The sequence below is a fragment of the Canis lupus genome, chromosome 13 (assembly GCF_011100685.1).
Source record: "Canis lupus familiaris isolate Mischka breed German Shepherd chromosome 13, alternate assembly UU_Cfam_GSD_1.0, whole genome shotgun sequence".
NCBI classification, from domain to species: Eukaryota; Metazoa; Chordata; class Mammalia; order Carnivora; family Canidae; genus Canis; species Canis lupus.
Window position 1 is genome coordinate 13,929,688 of NC_049234.1, and position 21,373 is coordinate 13,951,060.

General features: G+C 39.0%; 1 protein-coding gene across 2 annotated transcripts in view; it reads right to left on the reverse strand.

Moving 5' to 3' along the window:
* The window catches only part of CSMD3 (CUB and Sushi multiple domains 3), a 1,311,859-nt gene extending 1,293,526 nt beyond the window's left edge, over window positions 1-18,333 (reverse strand). For both annotated transcript variants that reach the window (XM_038555367.1, XM_038555366.1), the window contains exon 1: window positions 18,062-18,333. In XM_038555367.1, the coding sequence (XP_038411295.1) occupies window positions 18,062-18,239 (178 nt within the window). In that variant the 5' untranslated portion in view covers window positions 18,240-18,333. The remainder of the gene's footprint in view (window positions 1-18,061) is intronic.
* Between the last annotated feature and the right edge of the window lie 3,040 nt (window positions 18,334-21,373).

Sequence of the window (21,373 nt, forward strand, 5' to 3'; positions counted from 1 at the left end):
ATAGGAGGAAACAAAAGCAATGAGGAAGTCATAGTTGGAAGAAATTGTCTTTTTTATGATCTGAAAGGCAATATCAACAGAGATAGTAGGAAGTTGCACAGAAGATGTTTCAGAAGAAAACTTCAATGATGTCTTAAATACTATCAGTGTTTCATACTTCAAAGAAAAATAGTAGGTCATGAAAATAGGAGTTTATGAATGATTTGAGATAACACACCTTGAGGAAGTGTAAATATCTAAGAGAAACAGTTACAACACAATTGATAGGCTGCCTCACTTTTTTTTTCTTTTATAAAAGTAAAACACCTGAAGCAATATGCCCATATATTTTCAGAAATATAAGTAATGCTTCAAAAGAATTTTCAAATTCTAAAAAAAATTTTAAAAAACAAGCAAAAGCAGGTAAAACGGCACAAAATTAAATCAAATGGCAAATTAGAAAACTCATGGGAGAACTAAAACCCAATATATTATAACAAAAGATTACAGGAGACAGAGAAAAAAGAAATATCAATGCATTAATTACTAATAAATAAAATAAGTATATACAAAATAATATTTTGAATTTCAGAAAATGGTAGGTCAGTTAATATTCTGTTCTATTTCAGTATTATTTAAAACAATGAACATCTATTACATTTCTGCTCTAGAGCACAGTGCAAGATTCCCTGGAGATGGAAAGTTGCCAAGTACACAGCCACTGACCTCTCATATTTCTCTGTTAAATGAGGGCGATAAGAGTATGCATAAATTACTGAAATCAAGGCAGATTGTGGTAAGAACTATAATTCTGATACAAATGAAACTTAAGGTTGATATGAGGAAAGAAGAGTTTAATTTCAACTAAAGAGCATCCAGAGGAGGAGAGATACCATTCAATAAGTTGAAGAAGTAGGGATATATTTTAAACTGGAGAGCAGACTTGTTTTGTTTAAAGCAAAGCAACTAAAAATCCACTCCAGAAAAGCCATATATAGAATAAGAAAGCAAAATAAACGTGTCCAAAAAAAAAAAAAAAACAGAAAACAAAAAACTCCTAAATCCCAAACTGCGATCACCTATGGTGGATGAAGAATATTAAATCCTGTTTAAAAAAAAATCTATTTTATTTTACTCTTTAAGTGTAAACTGAATTCTATTTTGTTCAGAATCACTGGTCCCTTCATATGGTCCTCATAACTCTGAACCATTAAAAAGTCTAAGATCATATAGGACTCAGTTTCCTCTGGATACATATGGGCAACCTCAACAGTTTATTATCAGATATAGACTTGTTTCAAGAACAATATCAAGAAATCAAACTGAAGTCAGAAATATAGTGGTCAAATAAGAATTTAAGGTGGAACTTCCTTGTTAGTACATTTGGAACTTTCTAATAGGAGATATAGTTTTTTTTTTTTTTTTTTTTTTTTTAGATTTTATTTATTTGTGAGACATAGGCAAAGGGAGAAACAGACTCCCTGCGGGGAGCCTGATCCTCCTGACCTGAGTAGAAGGCAGATGCTCAACCACTGAGCCACCCAGGTGCCCTGGGGATATACTTTCATGAAAAATTTGACCAGGAACAACCATTTTGAGAATTCTGAAAAATATATATTAGCACCATAGCTATTGCATCTGGGAGATATATAGAGTCATCTTGACAAATATTGGCTGGTTAGGGAGGTAAAATATAATTTCCCTTATTAAAAAGTAGGCAGTGATCAAAATCTATTCTATATGTACAGTCATACACACACAAAGCCATAACTTGTCATCCACTTATTTTCAAAAAAATACTACAGTAGTCATTGTTGTTGCAAAATCATTACTTATGGCAATGTATACTTCATAGAGTACTTTCTCATACTGATCCATTTGGTATGAAGATAATATGAAGTTTACAGAGAATATAAGAGAGAAGGAAATGGAGCTTAAAGGAAAATGGCACTTGAGGTCACTTGGCTGGTAAAGATGTAGCTGGTATTAGAATTCATCTTCTATCAAATTAGAGATTGAGAATAATAGTAAATGTTTCCAAATTCATTTGGTCTCCAAAGAATTGAGCATTATTTGAAAATATGTTGTGAAGGGACCTCACAATGAACAATTATTTCTGATAACAAGGGTAATTTATCAGGACTTGCTAATACCTTGGATTCTTACTGTAATGATAATGAAGGTAGTGACATTTTGAGGTAAGAGACTTTAATGCAGATTATTTAAGTAAAAGAAACTTGATTATATATTCAAAAGTGAAAGTAGTAAAGGTGATTTCTACTTTTACAAACCGAATAGCTATGTATTTTTTAATAAATTATCTTATTTCCTAGATATCAGTAGCCACTGTTAAGAGAAACATTAGGAGTCTATAACAACTGAAAGATTTGGGCAATATAGATTGATTTTTCTGAGTACAGGTTGGACCTAAACTAAATTAATGAATTCAATTAACTATAATCCAATTCAAGTCTCCAGATGTTTATTGAGTCCTTACTCTGTTTATAAGGTACTGAGTTCGGTATGGAGATTCCATGGTGGGTAATTTAAGATTTTTTGAAGTATTCTCTTTTACTCAGTAAGAGTTATAGTTTAAAGAAACATGATTTCTTTTACATTTCTTTTACATTTCTAAGAAATAAATTTACAGTAAGTTTTCCTTGAAGTTTGGGTTACTGAAAATAAAAAAAGAGTAAAGTAAATGAGAAATAAGACCTTATATACACATTGCAATTAAGGCTCCCCTTCTATCTATTTTAATTTGTAAAAAGAAAAACAAAAAACATTATCAGGCCGTATTAAATACAAGACGGGGATCCCTGGGTGCAGCAGGGGTTTAGCGCCTGCCTTTGGCCCAGGGCGCGATCCTGGAGACCCGGGATCGAATCCCACGTCGGGCTCCCGGTGCATGGAGCCTGCTTCTCCCTCTGCCTATGTCTGTCTCTCTCTCTCTCTCTCTCTCTCTCTCTCTCTCTGTGACTATCATACATAAATAAAAAAAAAATTAAATACAAGACGTAACTATGATAACATAACACCTAAGTTTTTTCCACAGTACATATTTTTTTTCATTCTAACCGTAAACTATAACTTAATAAAGAATTCAACAAAGCATGTCCAAACACTAACATGAGCCCTGTCCCTCTGGCAACATAGCTAGTCTGACCTTTCTAAATTGTTACCCCTGACTTCTCCTGTTGCTGTTGCCTTCCCTTCATCTTAAAGCATGTAAAATAAATTGTTCCATGTTCAGAAATACTCACTCTAGAAAAGAAATAACCTTATCCATGTGAAAGAATTCAGAATTCGTCTCAATTTCAGAATTTTTTTTTTTTAAATCCTCAAAGTTGATGAAATCCTGTTTGGTGTGATGAAAAGAACAAGGGTTCTGAGTTGAGCAGGCAGGATTTGAAACCGATTTTCTCCACGTTAGCTTAATTTCTCTTCCTAAGTTGTTTCCTCAAATTTAATAAGCAGTTAAGTCTATCAGTCACTCCAAATAGAGATGCTTAAATGAGAGGCACTCATAGTCCAAAGTAGCAGACAAGGAACATCAGTTTCTTTTCCTGCCATGAAAATGAGGAAAGAAATAAAGAACCAGAAGAAATAGAAATGCCTAATGATTTGCCTTATAGAGGGAAGTGTTTTCACATGTAAAATAAGCTATTATAAAAATTGAAATGGAAATACAGGAGACAGAATTCATAAAAAGTGAATATTTGGGCTTAAAGCTGCAATTAATAAAAATGCATAGATTTATTTTACCTTGTGTTTACACATTATTAACAAAATTTCTTTGACTGCATTTAATTTGTGGTTTAGAAAGTATTTGAAGTGTGTGTAATAGTTGCCTCTTTTAACCAAACACCCTTCTCAGAACTAGCTAAATTAGCAAAAATACTTGTTCCAAACTGTGACCTCAACTAATCATACCCATTTACATCGCTTCATAAAGGCTGCCTATACAACTTTTAGGTGGCTTTTCTGAGATTTTTCTTGTGTACTGACAAAAAAACAAGCCAGCCTGAAAGCCTCCCCATTGCATTTTAAACAAACAGCCCATGTTATGACACAGTTGTTATATGTAAATTATCATTAATACTTTGAAAGAAAAAAGAATTGGGACTTAAGAAGGAAAACCAAATGAATAGAAAGGCAGTGCAGGTTCCTTTGTATAATACAGCTTTGTGAAATGTAGAAGGACTGCTTTCTTCTTTGTTATATCAAAGAAAGGAAGGAGCTTAGATGTGAGTTTTGAGATGTTGGTGGAACCAGATCAACATATCCTGCAAATTAACTCCTATGCATTAGTAATGGATCTCAATAAATGGAGCCAGTGCTATGTATTGTGGAGAGTATTAGAAATTCAATGTGGTTCACATGATTCCTTCTTTCAGTTGTACCAAGTTAAGTAAAACTATTCATGTTACCCAAAGTTCTTTTATCTCAACCTTCTAGATTTACTTTTATCACTGACGTAATCTAAGTACAGAAGATAGCAATTTGCATCGATAATGGAAATGTTTGATTTTGATCTTTCATTAAGAGTCAAGATTCTGAAACTTAGAAATAGAAAAACCCTTAATATGTATTGTATTAAACATTAAATTTGGTTTCTTACACATCAAATCACCATTAGATCACCAAGAACTGAGCTTTATGGAATGTGAAAAAGGATAGGGAGATGACAATCATGAAGCAGGATGTTTTTACAAATATTAAAATAACATGACTCATCAAAGTTTGAATGCGGGGGTTGGAGGTGATGAAAAGAATGTAAAATATAAGATCAAATTTAGAGAATGATCTAACCTTGTAAAGATAGATCATTTTACTTAACTCCTATGTAGCAAATTGGCATTGTCCCAATGCCAGTATTTCTTCCTATAACTATTCATACATCCTTCTATTGTTCTTTAAATCACAAATTAAAAACAAAGCAAAACACAATCTACTTCTATAGTTCTCCAATAAAGACAAAAAATAAGGAATAGAAAACTATGACCGAATCTGTTATCGTTGTATTTAATTACTTGTTTTTCTTCTTTGCATTGTTGAGGTTAGCTCAATACTTATTTTTTGTGAACTAAAGGGTAGAGATTTGAATTCAAATTTGAAAGCATTAGCAAGCTAGTGAGTTTGAGGCAGGAAAAATGGATAAGAAACACAATTTGCTGATAACAAAATATTTTTACAAGCACTGTTATAGAAATATATGAGAACTCTTCATTAATATGCAATGAACTAGTTAATATCAGTTGGCTGAACAGATAGGAGTCAATAAACATTTTTAATTGAAATTTACAAGGGAAAATTCCATTAGATCACAAAATGACACATTGCATTGGAAAGTTTCTCCATGTTTGTAGACTGTTAACACTTTTCTCTGATAGGATAAAGATTTAAAACACAAGATGCAGAAATAAAGGTGGTGTAAGCTATATTGATATTTTATGATAAGAGAATCCACTGAAAAACCACACAATTCCACAATAACCGGATTGCTTTGCTATTTATTATATTCACAAGAAACCTAGTTCAAAATAAAAACTGTTAGGGCAGCCCCGGTGGTGCAGCGGTTTAGAGCCGCCTGCAGCCCAGGGCATGATCCTGGAGTCCCGGGATCGAGTCCCACGTCAGGCTCTCTGCATGGAGCCTGCTTCTCCCTCTGCCTGTGTCTCTGCCTCTCTCTCTCTCTCCTTTCTGCATCACTATGAATACAATCTTAAAAATAATAAATAAATAAATAAATAAATAAATAAATAAATAAATAAATAATAAATACTGTTATTGTTTTAGAGTAGTGACTAGATCTTCATCTTTATCTCCTAAACATATTGATCCATATTGGCCCTCAATAAATGATTGATGGGTGAGGGAAAGGGTTAATGAGTCCCAGAACTGATAAATAAGCTACTGATTATTTTGTGTAAATAAAATCTACCAACCATAGTCTTTCACAACTCTTAACTTAAACCATGTCAAACCACAGTATTAATTCAAAATAATACTATTCTAACAAAAGGCTTACTAAACCAAATCAAACTTTAGCCCAAAGAAAAGGATGGAAATAATTAAGGTAATATTTACATGAAACAGCACAAGATATAACCTAATATGTCTAACATCTTCCAATTTCTTTTGAGGCCTTTGAGAATTTTGCTTTTGAAGGAATTATAAAATTACAATTATAAAATACAGAGATTCAATAATCTACGAGATGAGAGGTAAAAAATAAGTAGTAATCTTGAAATTATAGAAAAATGGTTAATTTCTAAGGACTTACACATTGGTGATATTTAAGAATTAAGTTCAAAATGTCATTTCTGATTTTCATCTATTAATATATTAATGAACACTGTCAAGCTAACACAGATAATAAAGATCTCCTGGCACTTTGCTAGAAAATTGATTTTAAGACTTTCTCTTTGACCTCTTTTAAAAAGATTTAACAGATAAAAGAGCAGTCAAGTACTAGTTGGATTTATAGATGAAAATTTTTCTTTAAAAGCCATGAAAAGACCATTGGACATGAACTCAATACAGGTAATCATAGGCCTGTCAACATTTCTATTGCAAACTTCATTTAAGAGAGTTTATCATCTCCATCATCTTAGAAACTATGAAGCTGGAAGTTGGCACACAAATTAGCAGCATGGATGCAAATTTGTTTACACAAAACATTTGAATCAGTTCAGCTGTTTTGATTTAGACATCAGCCAAAAAACCTTAACTCAGAGTTTCTCTATATATGTGAACAGAGTAAATATTTTGCCAAGACTACATAGTTCAGTCATTTAGAGCATGGAGTCAATAAATCCAAGGTAGCATGTTTCATCTCTAGGATATTTCCTTGTATTTATTCTACCTGTTTTCCCTAACTTTGATCTGTTATCTTGCAAATGCAGCTTTTAGCAACACAGAGCTCCATATTATAACATGCAGATAGATCAGCATAAATTCATTACCAAAATTTGGGGGAAATTCAAATTACATCTCCAATAACAGATTCAAAGAGTCATTCCTATATATGAAAATAATGGTTCATATATTGAAAACAGAACCGTTTCTAAAAATTACAGATTGCCTGAAGTTAAAGCCTTTTAACAACAGACTAGATTCATATTCGCTTCTATTAACACACTCATAATAAAAACAGCTTAAAAATATGTTTTTAAATTATTGACTAGGTAAATCTCCGGTACTTATCTGGTATTGTAAGAGAAAATGAAATTAACAACATTTTTTCTTCAGATGTCTTTCAAGTCAGACAACTCTCATGATGTAAACAAACAAAAAATAAAAGGTAAGTCCCTGTAGAAAACTAAAATAGATATCTGAGAAATTAGAATAATATAAAACAATAAAACAGAACTGATAATTTTATTAAGTAACTATAAATGGGAATATTAACAAGCTCAAGAAAAGGCATTCAATTATCAATCTGCTTCCCATTCCCATCACCAAAATAAAAAAAAAATGCTGATATGTAATTTAAAATTTCAATAAAGTGAATTATTAGAATCAATTTTAAAATGGAGAATTTGGCTGATAGTCAATTTCCAACATTAAATAAAATTCTGGAATGCAAAATGGTAGGAAATAGACTAGGAGACAGATTTTAGATGTACCTTTATGCCTGACTTTTACCAACTTAGGAGAAATCTGCATCTAGCTATTGTAAGATACAAAATTATTTAAAATAAGAATGTCTCATTAAAATGTATCCAACATAATAAGTATATTCTATGAATAATCCACATGAAGGCATTTTTAAGATATCTGAGGTTTAAAAGAAAAAATGTAGGTTAAAATGACATCTCTAAAATTATATTCACAAATGAAATTTTAATAATGCAAGTAAGAAAAAGGTCGATTTATATCGGGAAAGTCAAAAGTTCAGAAAGGACAAAAGTGCTTTTGTTATATATGAAAATAGATTTTATCACCTTCACAAGAAAAGGTAACACTATTTTTTTATATTTAAGTATAGTTGAGTACATATAAAGGTGCATTTTTTTCTTTTATAGATGATGGTGTATATTTCAATGCCTCCATTTAATGTTTAGGTTAATCTTTAAATTAAATGTTGTTTATCATTTACCAATATTATTACATTTCTGTAACTGTGTCTCCTTACATGACTACTTCAGGAAATACTATTTTGAGTCTGGTCATGATTTTGGGTAAGGCACAGTAGTCTCTTCTCAAGGAGGTTTATTCCCATAAACCAATTATGACTAAATAAAGTAGTTCATAAAGCAGTACCCAAAAATTAAGAGAAACTTAGACTAGACAGGAAATTTAAAGACTATTTTGCACCCTTTATTTGTTGTTGTTGTTTTAAAGATTTTATTTATTTATTTCATGAAAGAGAGAGAGAAAGGGAGAGAGGCAGAGACAGAAGCCGACTCCATGCAGGGAGCCTAATGCAGGACTCTATCCTGGGACTCTGGGATCATGCCCTGGGCCGAAGGCAGGTGCTAAACCGCTGAGCCACCCAGGGATCCCCTATTTTGCACCTTTTAAATCTTGCCGAGTCACTTCATTTTTCTGACTTGTCTCTTCTTTACATCACTATTCATATATTTTTAGTTAGGATGCAGCTATGGAATGAAGTAGAGTATGTGGATGCAGCTTGGATATGATGTTTTTAAAGCACATTCCTTTGCCCCCACAAATAAATCTAATGCCCATTTCCTGACTATTAGACACTAGACTAGTTATAAGAACTTTCACATTATTAAAATTCTATAGAACTGAATGGACAATTAAGGTAGAAAATGGAACAACTTTATTTGCCAAGGTCTATGATACAATTGGTAAAACATTTTATATTCAAGTATTATTTTATTTGTGATGTTCTTATATTCATATGCATTTATAAATTTTACATTTTACTCAAGAGTACTGGGTTAGGATCTAAGGGTTATAAATTTTGGTCCTGCTGTTTTATACTTAATGCACTAAATAATTTTATATCTTGTAGTGACATACTTATGCATTACTGTGCATTTACTTCACTTACTATTCTTTACAAGACTAAAAATATCTTTTACATTTGTCCTACAGGATTGTTAGAAGAATAATTTCAGCCAACTTGAGCAAACAATGTTGAAGATTATAAAACAATTTATGAATTACTGTAATATTATATATATATATTTACATACTCTATACATACATATATATATATATACTGAAAATTAATTTTAGTCTTTCTTTTAAATTAAATTCTCAAGGTCTCAGTTTTTCTCTTGAAACTCAAGTTTAATTAGGAACTTAGGCCCTTATAGTTTCAACTTTCAATAAGTCTATGAGCTTCTGAATCTATTATAATTTCAGATTTCATTCAACAACTAACTAAACTTATGATCATGGAAAGTCATTGTACCTCTCTGGCCTCAGAAAATGTGGATAATTTGTAAATGGAGATAATAATCTGTATATAGGAGATAACAGCCATCTCACAAGATGCTTGTTAGAAGTCAAAACAGGAAAATGAGGGAGAGAACCACTGTTTAAGATGTAAATCGTACACTTTATAGAAAAAGCTTAGCATGAGATTTCTACATTAAAAGAGAGAGAAAGAGAGACATAACAAAGAATTCTACCCTGGTACTATTTCCCCAAATGTAATAATATCCTATATCCCCTATAGGAAGCACTTTTGAGCATTCTAGAGTCAACCTAATGGACTTATTTAATGGAAAACTAGAATGTAGTCCTGGATTTTCCAATGTTATTTGAGATTTAATAAATCCATTTCTGCAGAGTCTGTTTCCATTTACAAATTTCCTCTCAAAGTGGTACCCAAGTATATTTTTAAACTTGTCATAGGTTTCAAAAACTTCCTCATTATTTAAAACTATATAATCATAAATACCCCTTTAAAATCTGCTAACATAAAACAAATCAAGGAAGAAGGACTTTATAGTTTTGAACATTACAAATATAGCTTTTAAGAGAATCACTGATTACTTTTTGTATATTTCAATCACTTTCTGAACATTTAAACCTTTCAAATGTAGTAGTATTCATAATTTTGGAGATTTTACTCATATCTTAAAGAGAGTTTTAAAATATTTCACATATCACTAAAATTGAATATAATCCCTAACATTATCAGTTGTTCTTACACTATTAATATTTATAGAATGTACTATAATTTATATGGTAGAGTTTTGAATGACACCATTGTCTTATATAGATCATGTGAGAGAAATATACAGTTGCAAATGCAGATGAGAGGGACTGCATAAATTTTATGTTAATATGGCTTAAATATAATAAAAACATGAAGAAAACAATTTCAGAACAGATTTTCTAGATTCAAAAGCTTTTAGATAAGAAATTATGTCCAGATTGTAAGAATAAGTAAATGAGAATTTGATTTTAAATACTATTCCTTAAAATTCTTTATGAGACATAAAAAATTCAATACACTGATTTTATTTTTATTGACTTATAAGACATACATAGACTTTATTGAAGATGTTACTATTTGATGTTACATATTATATGAGCCTCAGAAAATATTTTCATTCCATAACTATTTCTTTTTGTCTTCTACAAAACTTTAGTGGTTAATGATTTATTTTTAAGATTTTATTTATTTATTCATGAGAGACACAGAGTGAGAGAGAAAGGCAGAAACACAGACAGAGGGAGAAGCAGGCTCCATGCAGGGAGCCAATGTGGGACTCAATCCTGGGTCTCCAGGATGGCACCCTGGGCTGTAGGCGTTGTTAAACCGATGCGCCACCAGGGCTGCCCTGGTTAATGATTTTTTAAAATTACCATGAAACATATAATCACTAATACTTTATATAATACTAATTGATATATAGGTACTCATATATTAACTTCTGTGACCCTCTTCATTGATGTCATCTGACTAAACTCTAGTAAGCCTGATAAGGTATGATAGAAAGAGAGTTGAATGTGAACTTGACTGCCCAATGATCTTGTCTCAGTTCTGGAGCTAATGAACTTTATAACCTAGTAAAAATCACTTATCCTTTCTAGGCATGTGCATTCCCTGTAAAAAACATGATCAGTGAACTAGCTAATATTTAAGAACTCTCCCAGAGTTCTGTAAATATCACAATTTGTGACAAGATGAATTACAAATTCGGTAAGTATTTTAATCAATTGATATTAAATTAATGTTGGAATGTAGTGGATGAAATTAGCCTGACAGCAGGGGTAACATTTTTAAGCTATGGGTCTGCCCTGCTGCATGGAGCCAGCACCTGAAGTAACTATGTAAGTGTGATAAGCAGAAGTTTCAGAGTATTTCTCCAATATATAATAGCCTGGGAACATGGCCAAAGTGAAATAATGGCTAGTAAGAAGCTGCTACATTTTTTATTTATTGCTATGGACAAGTTAGGGCTACAAGTTAGGGATGTAGTATGTGGGAATTTACACTGACTTTGCAGATGGAAATGCATTTGAATAATACTGATGATAGCTACCCGGCAATATATATGTTAAATGTATAATCTTCCTCTCCCTATCGGACTACTGATATTCTACATCTCTTTTTGTTTTGTTTTGTTTTGTTTTGTTTTGTTTTGTTTTTTAATAGATAATAGAACTGGGGTTTAGGAAAGCTGAGTTGCTAGTACAGATATAACTGCTGGCAAAAATCATGATTGGACTTCGGATCTCAGTAGCTCCAGAATTCAGTCTTTGCTATAGTGGTTCTCAAACCTTAGAGAATTTCTCAAACTTTAGAGAATTATCAAACAACAGAATTACCTGGATGTTAAAAACACAAATGTCTGTGCCTGACTACCAGGGCATTCAGTAAGCCTTGGTTGGGCACCTGAGATGTAAGCTAACAAGCTTACAGAGAATGTTGATGCTATTTGTTCAGGAACACTTAGAAAATCACTGTAGTGCTAGCATTTAAAAGCTGATTGAATAATATTGTGATATCTAATACCACGTGATTACCATTGATATCCTTATTTGTCCAATTACAAGGTGTGTGATGCAGATGAATGCTGAAAATGTAGACCTTCTAGAGGATATTTCAAACGGGCTTGTGGTCAATAGGCCATGATTATATAGAAAATATCAATCCTTAGGAATCTTTAAGCAGCACCAAGCAGTAGCTTAACAATGGGTTTGATGGCATGAAATGCATGTGATGGCTACAAGATTGGAGGCTTGAGAGGCAGAAGGATGACCATCAACACTAAATCCTGAATACAAGAAGGTGTTGAAATTTTCTCAATACATTTGTAAATGTGATATTCCTGGTAAGAATGAGCCTTAAAAGGGGCCTAACTCTGAGAAAACCTTGCAGAGATGGAGATTGATCTCTTTGGAAAATACCTTGAAGAACTCACCTGTTTAAGAAGGAAAAGATGAATTTGGTAACAATAGCATCTGTTCTAACATCCTTAGCAGAACTCATTCAAAAGCCCCATCAGAATTTCCACTGTATCCCTAAACTACATACCCCTTTGTCCTATGAGAAAATGGAATGGACAAAAGAGGTAGAAATGTTTTAGAAGCTATGTTTTAAGATAGATAGATAGATAGATAGATAGATAGATAGATAGATAGGACCTTAAGTTGGATTTCTACCTCACACATTTTTTCCTAATCTTTAATTTGCAATCATTTTACTTCTAATCTTTCAAACTTTGGACTTTGAAGTACAAAATGGCCTATTTTCTCAAATAGTCATATTGCCCAAAGTAACAGCTTCCTTAGTAGACATGTTGTTGGTGTTTCACAGTCATTTTAACAAACTGGACAAAACATTGAAGCCCTTTCTGGAGACCCTGATGTTGAGAAGAAAGTCACCTTTTGGTATACAAGGAGGAGGGTATTTGGAGATTAGTGAAGTTCAGTTAAGTCCCTTTCAGTTATTTGAATTTGAGATCTTCAACGAGTATTTTTGCAGTAGAGGGTCCCCACATAAGTACAAAGACATTATTAATTGCTTTACCTCTCCTTTTATAAGAGCTCACTTGTGATAGAGTTTTACTATATATAGAATCATGTGTAGATGCCATTTGCTGTTGCTTTATTATTTCACCGTTTCCTTAGTTACCAGATTGTGTGTTCAAGGAAAAGACATATATACCCAAAATCTATTCAGCTATCCCACAAATAGCAAAGCTAATTAATATAATGAAGAGCAACAACAACTACTGCAACTAAGTCTATGCTCCTAGAGTAATTCTATGCCTGTTCTCCTTGAAGGATCTCAAGGAAGCTGGCATCAGGTTTTCAAGGAGCTGAGCCCTGCTCCTTAATTATTTCTTCTCACACAGTCTTCCTACTCAGGCTTGATGCAGCCTTCCCCTCTCCCCCACCCAATCCCCCAACACTAGAAGATTCAGGAAAACACAGTGCTGCAAAATGACATTTCAGAACAATTTCGACAAGGTAACTGTCCAGAAGTTCAGCTCAGAATTCTGGGAGCTGCTCAAGGTTTTTCAGGGCGGTAAATTGGGTTGGCTTAGCAACTTGGTGGTGCAAAGCCTCCCCGAAGGCGACGTGTTCAGGGAGAAGGGAATTCGTCTGATGCCTGGGTCGATCTTTCTTTCTTTGGTCGTCCTGCTTCATTATTATTCTGCAATGTGCTGCAATCCCTGTGCGCGTCCGGGCTTTCCACCCTGAGCTGGCCACTCCAGCAGCGCGGGTGGAGGATCACAGGGTGATGGGTTAACCCCATGCTGCTTCATTTCTTCTGCCCCTTCCCCTACGGTCCAGCTAAGCCCTTGCGGCGCTTGAACACTGGGACCGGCTGCTGCTTCTCTTTCTCCCCAGCGACCGAGCTGGGGTGGGGAAGAAGGGGTCGTAGAGGGACAGCAATCCCAATTACTTGTTCCCCGGTGAGTTTTTCCAACTCCCTGAGTGCCCATCACTGGAGCAGTTGTCTGAGTGAGGGCAGCGCTGCGGTCAGCTTGGGGAAAGGGACTTTTCTCGGTGCCCCCTCGGGACAGCGCGGCGGCAGTGTCCACCGCACCACCGACCATCTAGAGTCCCGGGAACAGAAACGCGTGTTACCTGCCACGCATTTCAGCCCCGGACCCCCACACCGACAGGCACCTGCACTCTGCAGGCTTCGCGAAGGCCCCTCGGTGTCCATCCACGGGGATCCCCTCCTCCCAGAAACACACACGCACGCGCCCAGGCCAAGTCAGGCTCTCAGTTTCAGCCTCGGGTGGCTCTTTGAGATTTCATGGAGCCTGGCTTTCTAGAGGAAATCAAAAAGTATTCCCAAAGGAAAAAGACGGGAGGATACCTGTCCAAACTGCAGCGGGACCCCTGACTCAAACACACCATTTTATCTCCCAGCAGGGATCTCAAACATGCTAACCTCAGGGGAAGGGTTTTGATGGTAGCGATGAAGGGGGGCGTGGGGGTGGGGGGGGTGGGGGGGTTATTTGGATTTTGTCTGTTTGTTTGTTGTCATTGCTGTTTCGTGAAGACTTTAACTCACTCCATTCCCTGGTGAAAAGCTCCCTCAAGCTCTTCTGACCTGACAGGTATTTTTCTGTAGGGTCGGACTGCGGCCCGAGGGCGAGGAGTGAGGCTCTCAGTCCCCAGGGCACGCTGGGGTCTGAGACCTCCGGGGCGCGGCCACCCTGGCTAAGGCGAAAGATGCGTCAGGGTTCGCTGGCAGCTCTCCTCCCGCGGGGACCCCGCGCCCCTTTTTAGCCGGGCGAGAGGATGTGAGACCCACTCTTCCAGAAGAGCGCGAGTAGGAGCTCCTTGGAATCCCAGAGCACGCAGACACGTGGATCCTTCTCGAAGCCCAGGGTCCTGCCGGAGCCCCTGGAAGCAGTCGCGGATGCGGGGTGCGGAACGCCGCACACTGGCTCCCACCTGTCGACCGAGGTCAAGGCTTTCTGTACCTTCGCAGGGCTCCTGTCCCCTTTGCATGGCACCTCCCGCGCTGGCTGTGTGGTCTCCCGAGATGGAGCGTGGGAAAGTACCCCCCGAGTGTCTGTTTACGTGGGCGGGACGTTTAAGCACGACTTGGAGAGTCACAGTTTGCGTGTGAGTGAGACCTCAACAGACACGCTGCCGCTGCAGGCTGCATTTCAAAAGCCTCTGCCTGCCTGCGCGGCCCCGCGCGCTCGCGAGGGCGCGCGCGTGCGTGTGCGCGTGTGTGTGTGTGTGTGTGTGTGTGTGTGTCCTCAAAATAAGCATGTGTCGGGTCTAAGCAGCTCCTCACCCCGATTTGGTGTCCTCCCTCCGCCACCTTTTTTATGAGATGCTGACCGTGGAGATAAAATGGCCAGAGAAGGTTGGCTGTCATCTCGACCCCATTGGAGCAGTTGGGGCCTGCGACCCGAGGCCACTTTGTCTTCTACTCTGAGGCGTTTCCTCCCCCTGAGCCTCTTTGTCGTTGCTGTTGCCGGCGGAGGTGAGATGGTGAAGGGAAGAAAAGTATGGGCCGGAGGTGGAATTCTGTGGCCTGAGCTGTTTACGTAGAAAATCGCGCACCTCGGACTTCCCGGAACACTCCTGCTCACCTCGATTAGGACCTGCAAAGCCCTTAAAACGACGCCCCGTTCTGAGCTTTCCTTTGGGCCCAAGAACGCGGAAGAAACAGTGTGGAAAACAAAGCGGGCATAGACATTGGGGGGAAACACCATTTAAGCAATTTCAGCAATCACGGTTTTAGGAAAACCTCGAGACTGAGGTGAAATTAAATTAAATAAGAAGAGGGGAAAGGCGGATAAGCGACGGTTAAGATTGGCACCATGCACCGGTGACAGGGAACGGATCTAAAGCCCACAGCCCATGGAAGTTTGCTCCTCAGAATTTGAAGACCGCGTTCCAACTTGCAAAATATAGGAGGAACCTTCCGAGTGGCAGAGGAGTGACAAAGAAGAACCCTATTACCATTAAAATGTTTTTTTAAGTTCCGTGAAAAATTGATTTTGAACGGGACCAAAGCAGAGCGTGATACACTCTTTCCTCTCCACGTCCCTCAAACTGGAATATACCGAGTGGAGACCAGTGGTCTCGGTCCAAAGTCCAGGAGCTGTGAGTAAAAGGAGTGGGGTCCCCGTTTCTGGTCCCAATGAAACCAAGTTAACGCGCCCTTCCTTTTTTTCAGCGGCGCGTCTTATTCAGAACATACGGTAGGTGCGGGCAGCCCGGCTGTAATCGCGGGCGGCGCGGCTCAGGGTGCAGCAGGCCCGCGAGCTCTCCCGGCTTTGGAGACTCCCTCCCCCCACCTGCCCCTCGAATGTGTTTTGGCTCAACAGGTACCACAGGAAAACTCGCACTTAACCCTCCAGCAGGTCATCCTCCAGCAGGAGCCTTCCCCAACATCTCTCCTGCCGGGAGCTGCTGCCGGCTCCCTGCGCCTCCCCCACGCCGAGCGCGCGTCTAGCAGTCAGCCCCGGGGCCATCCATTAGCCACCGACTCCCAGGGGCAGGCGAACTGAGCCTAAATGTGAGGCTCCTCGCACGTCGAGCCGGCGACGAAAACGAACCCATTGTAAGCAACCCGAGACGCTTCTTGTGCGCTAGGCACTGTAGTTACGCCGCTTAGGACAAGCGTTTTGCCTTGGAGCTAAGCTGAGGCTGGGGTGGGGGGTTGTGTGTGTGTGTGTGGGGGGGGGGAGAGATCAAGCTTTAAGGAGCAGGTTGGGATTACAAGACAGTTGCTGCTACAGACTCCAGAGACGACTTCTTGGCATTTAGGGATGTAAATTAAAATTCGAGACATGTCACCCATCGTTGCTCCTAATAGAATGAGAGGTAACCCCTCCAAGCTCCCTCCACCCAAAACATGAATTATCATTTCCACTGAATGCAAATGGACTGCCTTCTGTGGGGGGACAGCCAGCTGCAAGCTGGACAATAAACTGTTTCATAGAGACGCGGCCCGATTGCGGTTCAGAGAGGCACTCCTTTACAAAGGAAGAAGCGTCCAGTTTGTGTTGACAGCCTTGGCGCGCCTGGGCCAAAACACCCCCCCACCACCACCACCACCACCCACCCTCCACCCCCACCCCCGACACACAGACACCCGGGATTTGAAACTAGCTTCACTGAAAGCGACATCCATCGCAGCTATTTGAGCTGCCATGAGTACGGGGAGGTGATTTTTCAAAAACGATGGCATGAGTCATAAACACCTCCTGAGTATTCTTTGCAGCAATTAATGGGCAGCAGGGTGCAGGAGAAGTTGTGGAACAGACCGGGAGATCTATTTTCTCCCCGAGGACAGCTTTTCTTCCAAGGATTCTGACTGTCCCTTGCTTTCTTGCTTAGGGATACATTTTACATCCCACCCACCCCCTCCCCTTGTCTGTGCATGTGACACTCACTCTACCTGTCTGAACGCTGAGACTTGCTGGGGATTTTCTTTTTGGTCGTCAGCTAATGACTTTCCTCCTACCTTCATTCATCCCCAAAGGTGGATCGGTTACACTTCGTGGCATCTCAGACCCTTTTAAAGCCTCATTTTAAGCCAGACCTCTACCGGGGGAAGCTCCCCTAGCATTTATCAGTCAATGCATAAGAGCCCACGTAGTAATAATTCACATATGCATTCAGACATTCATGTTAGTGAGGGGATGCTTGGAAGACCCCTGTGCCCTAATGCAATTAACATCAGCACATTCCTAGCATGTCAGTAACTTTCCTACCTGAAAGGGTTAAAAAGCGTTTGCAGGAGTGTCTTTAATATATGTATTCTAGCCAAAGCATCAAACCCCACTGGGCTGACTAGAAATCAAGGTAATCCTCACCACCAAGTAAAGTCTTGCAGCGGAATTCTGCTGGATATCCACTAGTTAGAAGCTATACGAACCAACTCACGTATTCGTTTGAGCATACTGCAAGAATATTTATTGAGCACAAGCTCAATCACTGCATTGAACGCCAAATCTGGCAAGCAAAATGCATTTCCTATCTGGGGTGGGGGGACGGCGAGAGGGCTGTGAATCAACTCCTTCTTCAGTATTATTATCATTATTTTATGGGAGCAAATTGCAAAGTAAGCTACCAGCCTTTCTCCCCCGGCGACAAGTCAGCTCACCTCCATCCAAAGCAGAGGGGACCCCCCCTCCGAAAGCAGACCTACCTTTCACACAAGACACCGTCAGGAAAAAGACGAGATTCCAAAACGTAAATCCACTTTTAATCCCCATTTTCTTCATCAGGATGAAGTCTAGGCGGCCACATTTAGCGCATCTTCTCGTGCCAGGCTCCCGGGGCTTGGATTCCTTTGCTCGGCTTTCCCCTTTGCGGATCCCTTTCATATTATTCGCGAGCTCCTAATTCCTGCTCCTCAGCCCGGCGCAGTGGAGTTGTTGCTGTTGGTGGTGCGCGGTCACAGCTCGGAGTGAATGGTGTTTCTGGGATACCACAGCAACCTTGACGAGGACTCAACCATCTCTCCAACGGGGGCACAAAGTCTCTGCTACTCTGGATTCTGTCTTTTCCTGTGCTTTTTCCCCCCCTCCACCAAAATCTACCTCGATTCTAGCTCGTTATAGCAACCACCAGAAACCACTAGTGAGCTTCTTAAAGCCCAGCTCCGCTCTCTGACAAACTCCCCACAATATTTGAAATTAAGGGGCTTGGTTTATTTATTTTTTTTTATCCCCCCCGAACAGATCAATTCCGCCTGTAAAAGCAGCCAGAGAAATATTATGTTAGGGAGCTCTCCGATGCAGCCTGCGAACACAGAAACATGTTAGAGGAATATTTTAATCGGAGGATCTGCGCTGCTTTTGGGGATACCATGCTGATAATGAATCGGGCACCATCGATGCCCACGTCCTTATAATGGGACATGTGTTACTACTGTAGTTGCAGCATATTTCAGGCAGGCGTCTCGCATTTATTATCCTGTGATTTAATTGAAAAAGATTACAGAGAATTTATTTGCACGCATGCATTTACATATTCAAAGGCCTACGTGTAAACCCGTAATCAGGTTTCTATGATTCTGTGAACCGATTTTATCCGTGGCCAGGGCGGGGGTGAGGTGGAGAGGGAGCCAGTCATTTCCCCTAAATAGTTCGCCCTTTCATCCTCCCCCCCTCCCCCCCCCCCACCAGCCGCTTTGCAGCTAATGTGTGCTACTGTTAAACGACTTTATCTGTGGTAGTTATCTAGAACAGACTCATTTGTCTTAATTCTGAATCAGTCCCAAATATGTAAATGGGAGGTTTCTTTCAAAACGTAAAATGTATGTATCTATACATCTGGACTCGGCAGCGCCACACCCCACTCAAGGGTTAACACTGTACAAGGGAAGAGTTCTTGCGCCATCTACTGGCCGTAGCTCAGTCACCCGCTTCTCTTTCCACATCGAGAAAGGATCCCATTTCCTTCATCCCACGGTGTAGGGGAGCTGTGTCCCGAGACAAGCGCATTTGGCTCCCGTGTGCCAATTTCTTAGTCTTTTTTTTTTTTTTTTTTTTTTTTTGGCCGATCCTGGCCCAGATCTAACTGCAAGTTCCTTAGACTAGGCGCCGGATTGGTGATCTGACTTTTCTGGAATCTGATCCCATCTCTGGAGGGGGGAGGGCTGCAGCACTGGTTCTGGAATAGATCATTGCAACGGTGGTTCCTGTCTCCATTTGCTTGCTGAAGGCTATCAGGGGATTAAGCATCTATCTGCAGGGCTTAGTCAAGAGGACTGTCCAATTTGAGTTTGCATCTCTCCACATTGTCCACAAATGATGGCTTCCGTCCCATACACCCCAAGATCACCCTGGTCAGCTTTTTGTCCCTGGGCTCAACGTGAAACTGCCCGCTCAGGGGAGCAAGGTTGTTGCATCTGGAGGGAATTCTGCTCCGGGAAGTGGGCACACTGCGAGTGTCTATAGGGGTGCGTGTTGAGTGGGCTCAATCTGCAGACGTAGGAAGGATTCTAAGCACTCCCGGGTACGTGGCATTTTGTGTGAGTCTGAGAGTCTCCCAGGAGTGTGTGTGTGTGTGTGTGTGTGTGTGTGTATGCAGTTGTGAAGGGTAAGAGTGTGTGTTTATGGAAGATGCGGGAGGGTGTGATTTTTTTATGCGTGGGTGTTTTCCCAAACGTATTAGTGCAGTACATATGCGTGTGCATGCATGTGTTCAAATGTGTGTGTACTAAAGAGAGATTTCTCTTTGGGTAAGGAGCCTTAACAAGAGGCAGACGCTGTAGACGCCCAACTGACCTCATTAAATTCGGAGAGGTACATTAAGGGCGGTGTAGTAGAATATTGTTCCTTCCCACCAGCGCTTTTTTTTTTTTTATTGTCCGAATATGCAGATTTCAAAGGTGAGTGGGTGGCAAGATTGGGACTAGATCGCGGTTGGGAAAATCAACTCTAAAAAACGTCATTAGCTTGCTTTGGTGGCCGCCCTGGCATTGATTTTAGTCAAGATGTCAGAGTGTGTTGCTGCTGCTGTTGCCTGTGGTGGATTGAACGAGGAGTTAGATTCAAACAGGTCCTTGGACTTAATTAAGACACTTGACAAAACCCTCCTTACCAAGTGTGCAGAGGTTAATAACTTCTACTGAATATATTTTTTATTAAAAGAAAACAAAAATCGTGGGTGTATGCAATCAATTTGAACACATGTGTGTGTATATATATATATATATATATATATATATATATATATAATCTCCAGATAGGAGGACTCTAAACCAAAAAACTTTTATTTCTCAAAAGTCAGAAGTATTTTAACAGGAATTATTGTGCAAAAGAAACTTTCACTATGGGACCATCGTGACTGCTACTAAGATACCAATTTCCGATGTTCATTTTCAAACCTGCTACTCCAATAATTCAATTATTGTATTTCCCTAAATGAATCCTTCCTAGCATTTCAATGTGAAGTTGTTAAAACATTTATCTGGTAACTCATAATACCTTGAGCAACGCTGCATTTTTTAGTTTTATAGCTCATCACAAATCATAAACCATTTCTTTATCCACATCTTCTGGATTCCCAGGTATAGAAAATCATATTTTATATGATGAGAAAAGTTAAGGCATGGAGAAATGAATTGGTTTCTTCAAAGTCATCATCAGGAGCACTGACATTTAATTTAATACATTTAGTGCTGGATCATACTTTTTTTCTCCCATGCTAAGCAGACTCCTCTCCAAGAGAGCATTTCCAAAGGTATTCCAGAAAAATAACATTATCGGCCAAAATACTGGATGAGAAATCCCTCAATTTATCCAGAAGGAAAAATACAGTTTCTAAATTTGGGAGGAAGAAATCACCTATCTCACCTAATCTGTAGGAAAGCAGAACAGTTGTAGATGGATTCACTTAAGACTTTTAGAAAGACTTAAAAATTAGGTAATGGGGTGCCTGGGTGGCTCAGTGGTAAAGCATCTGCCTTCCTGGGGTCATGATCCTGGAGTCTTGGAATGGAGCCCCACAT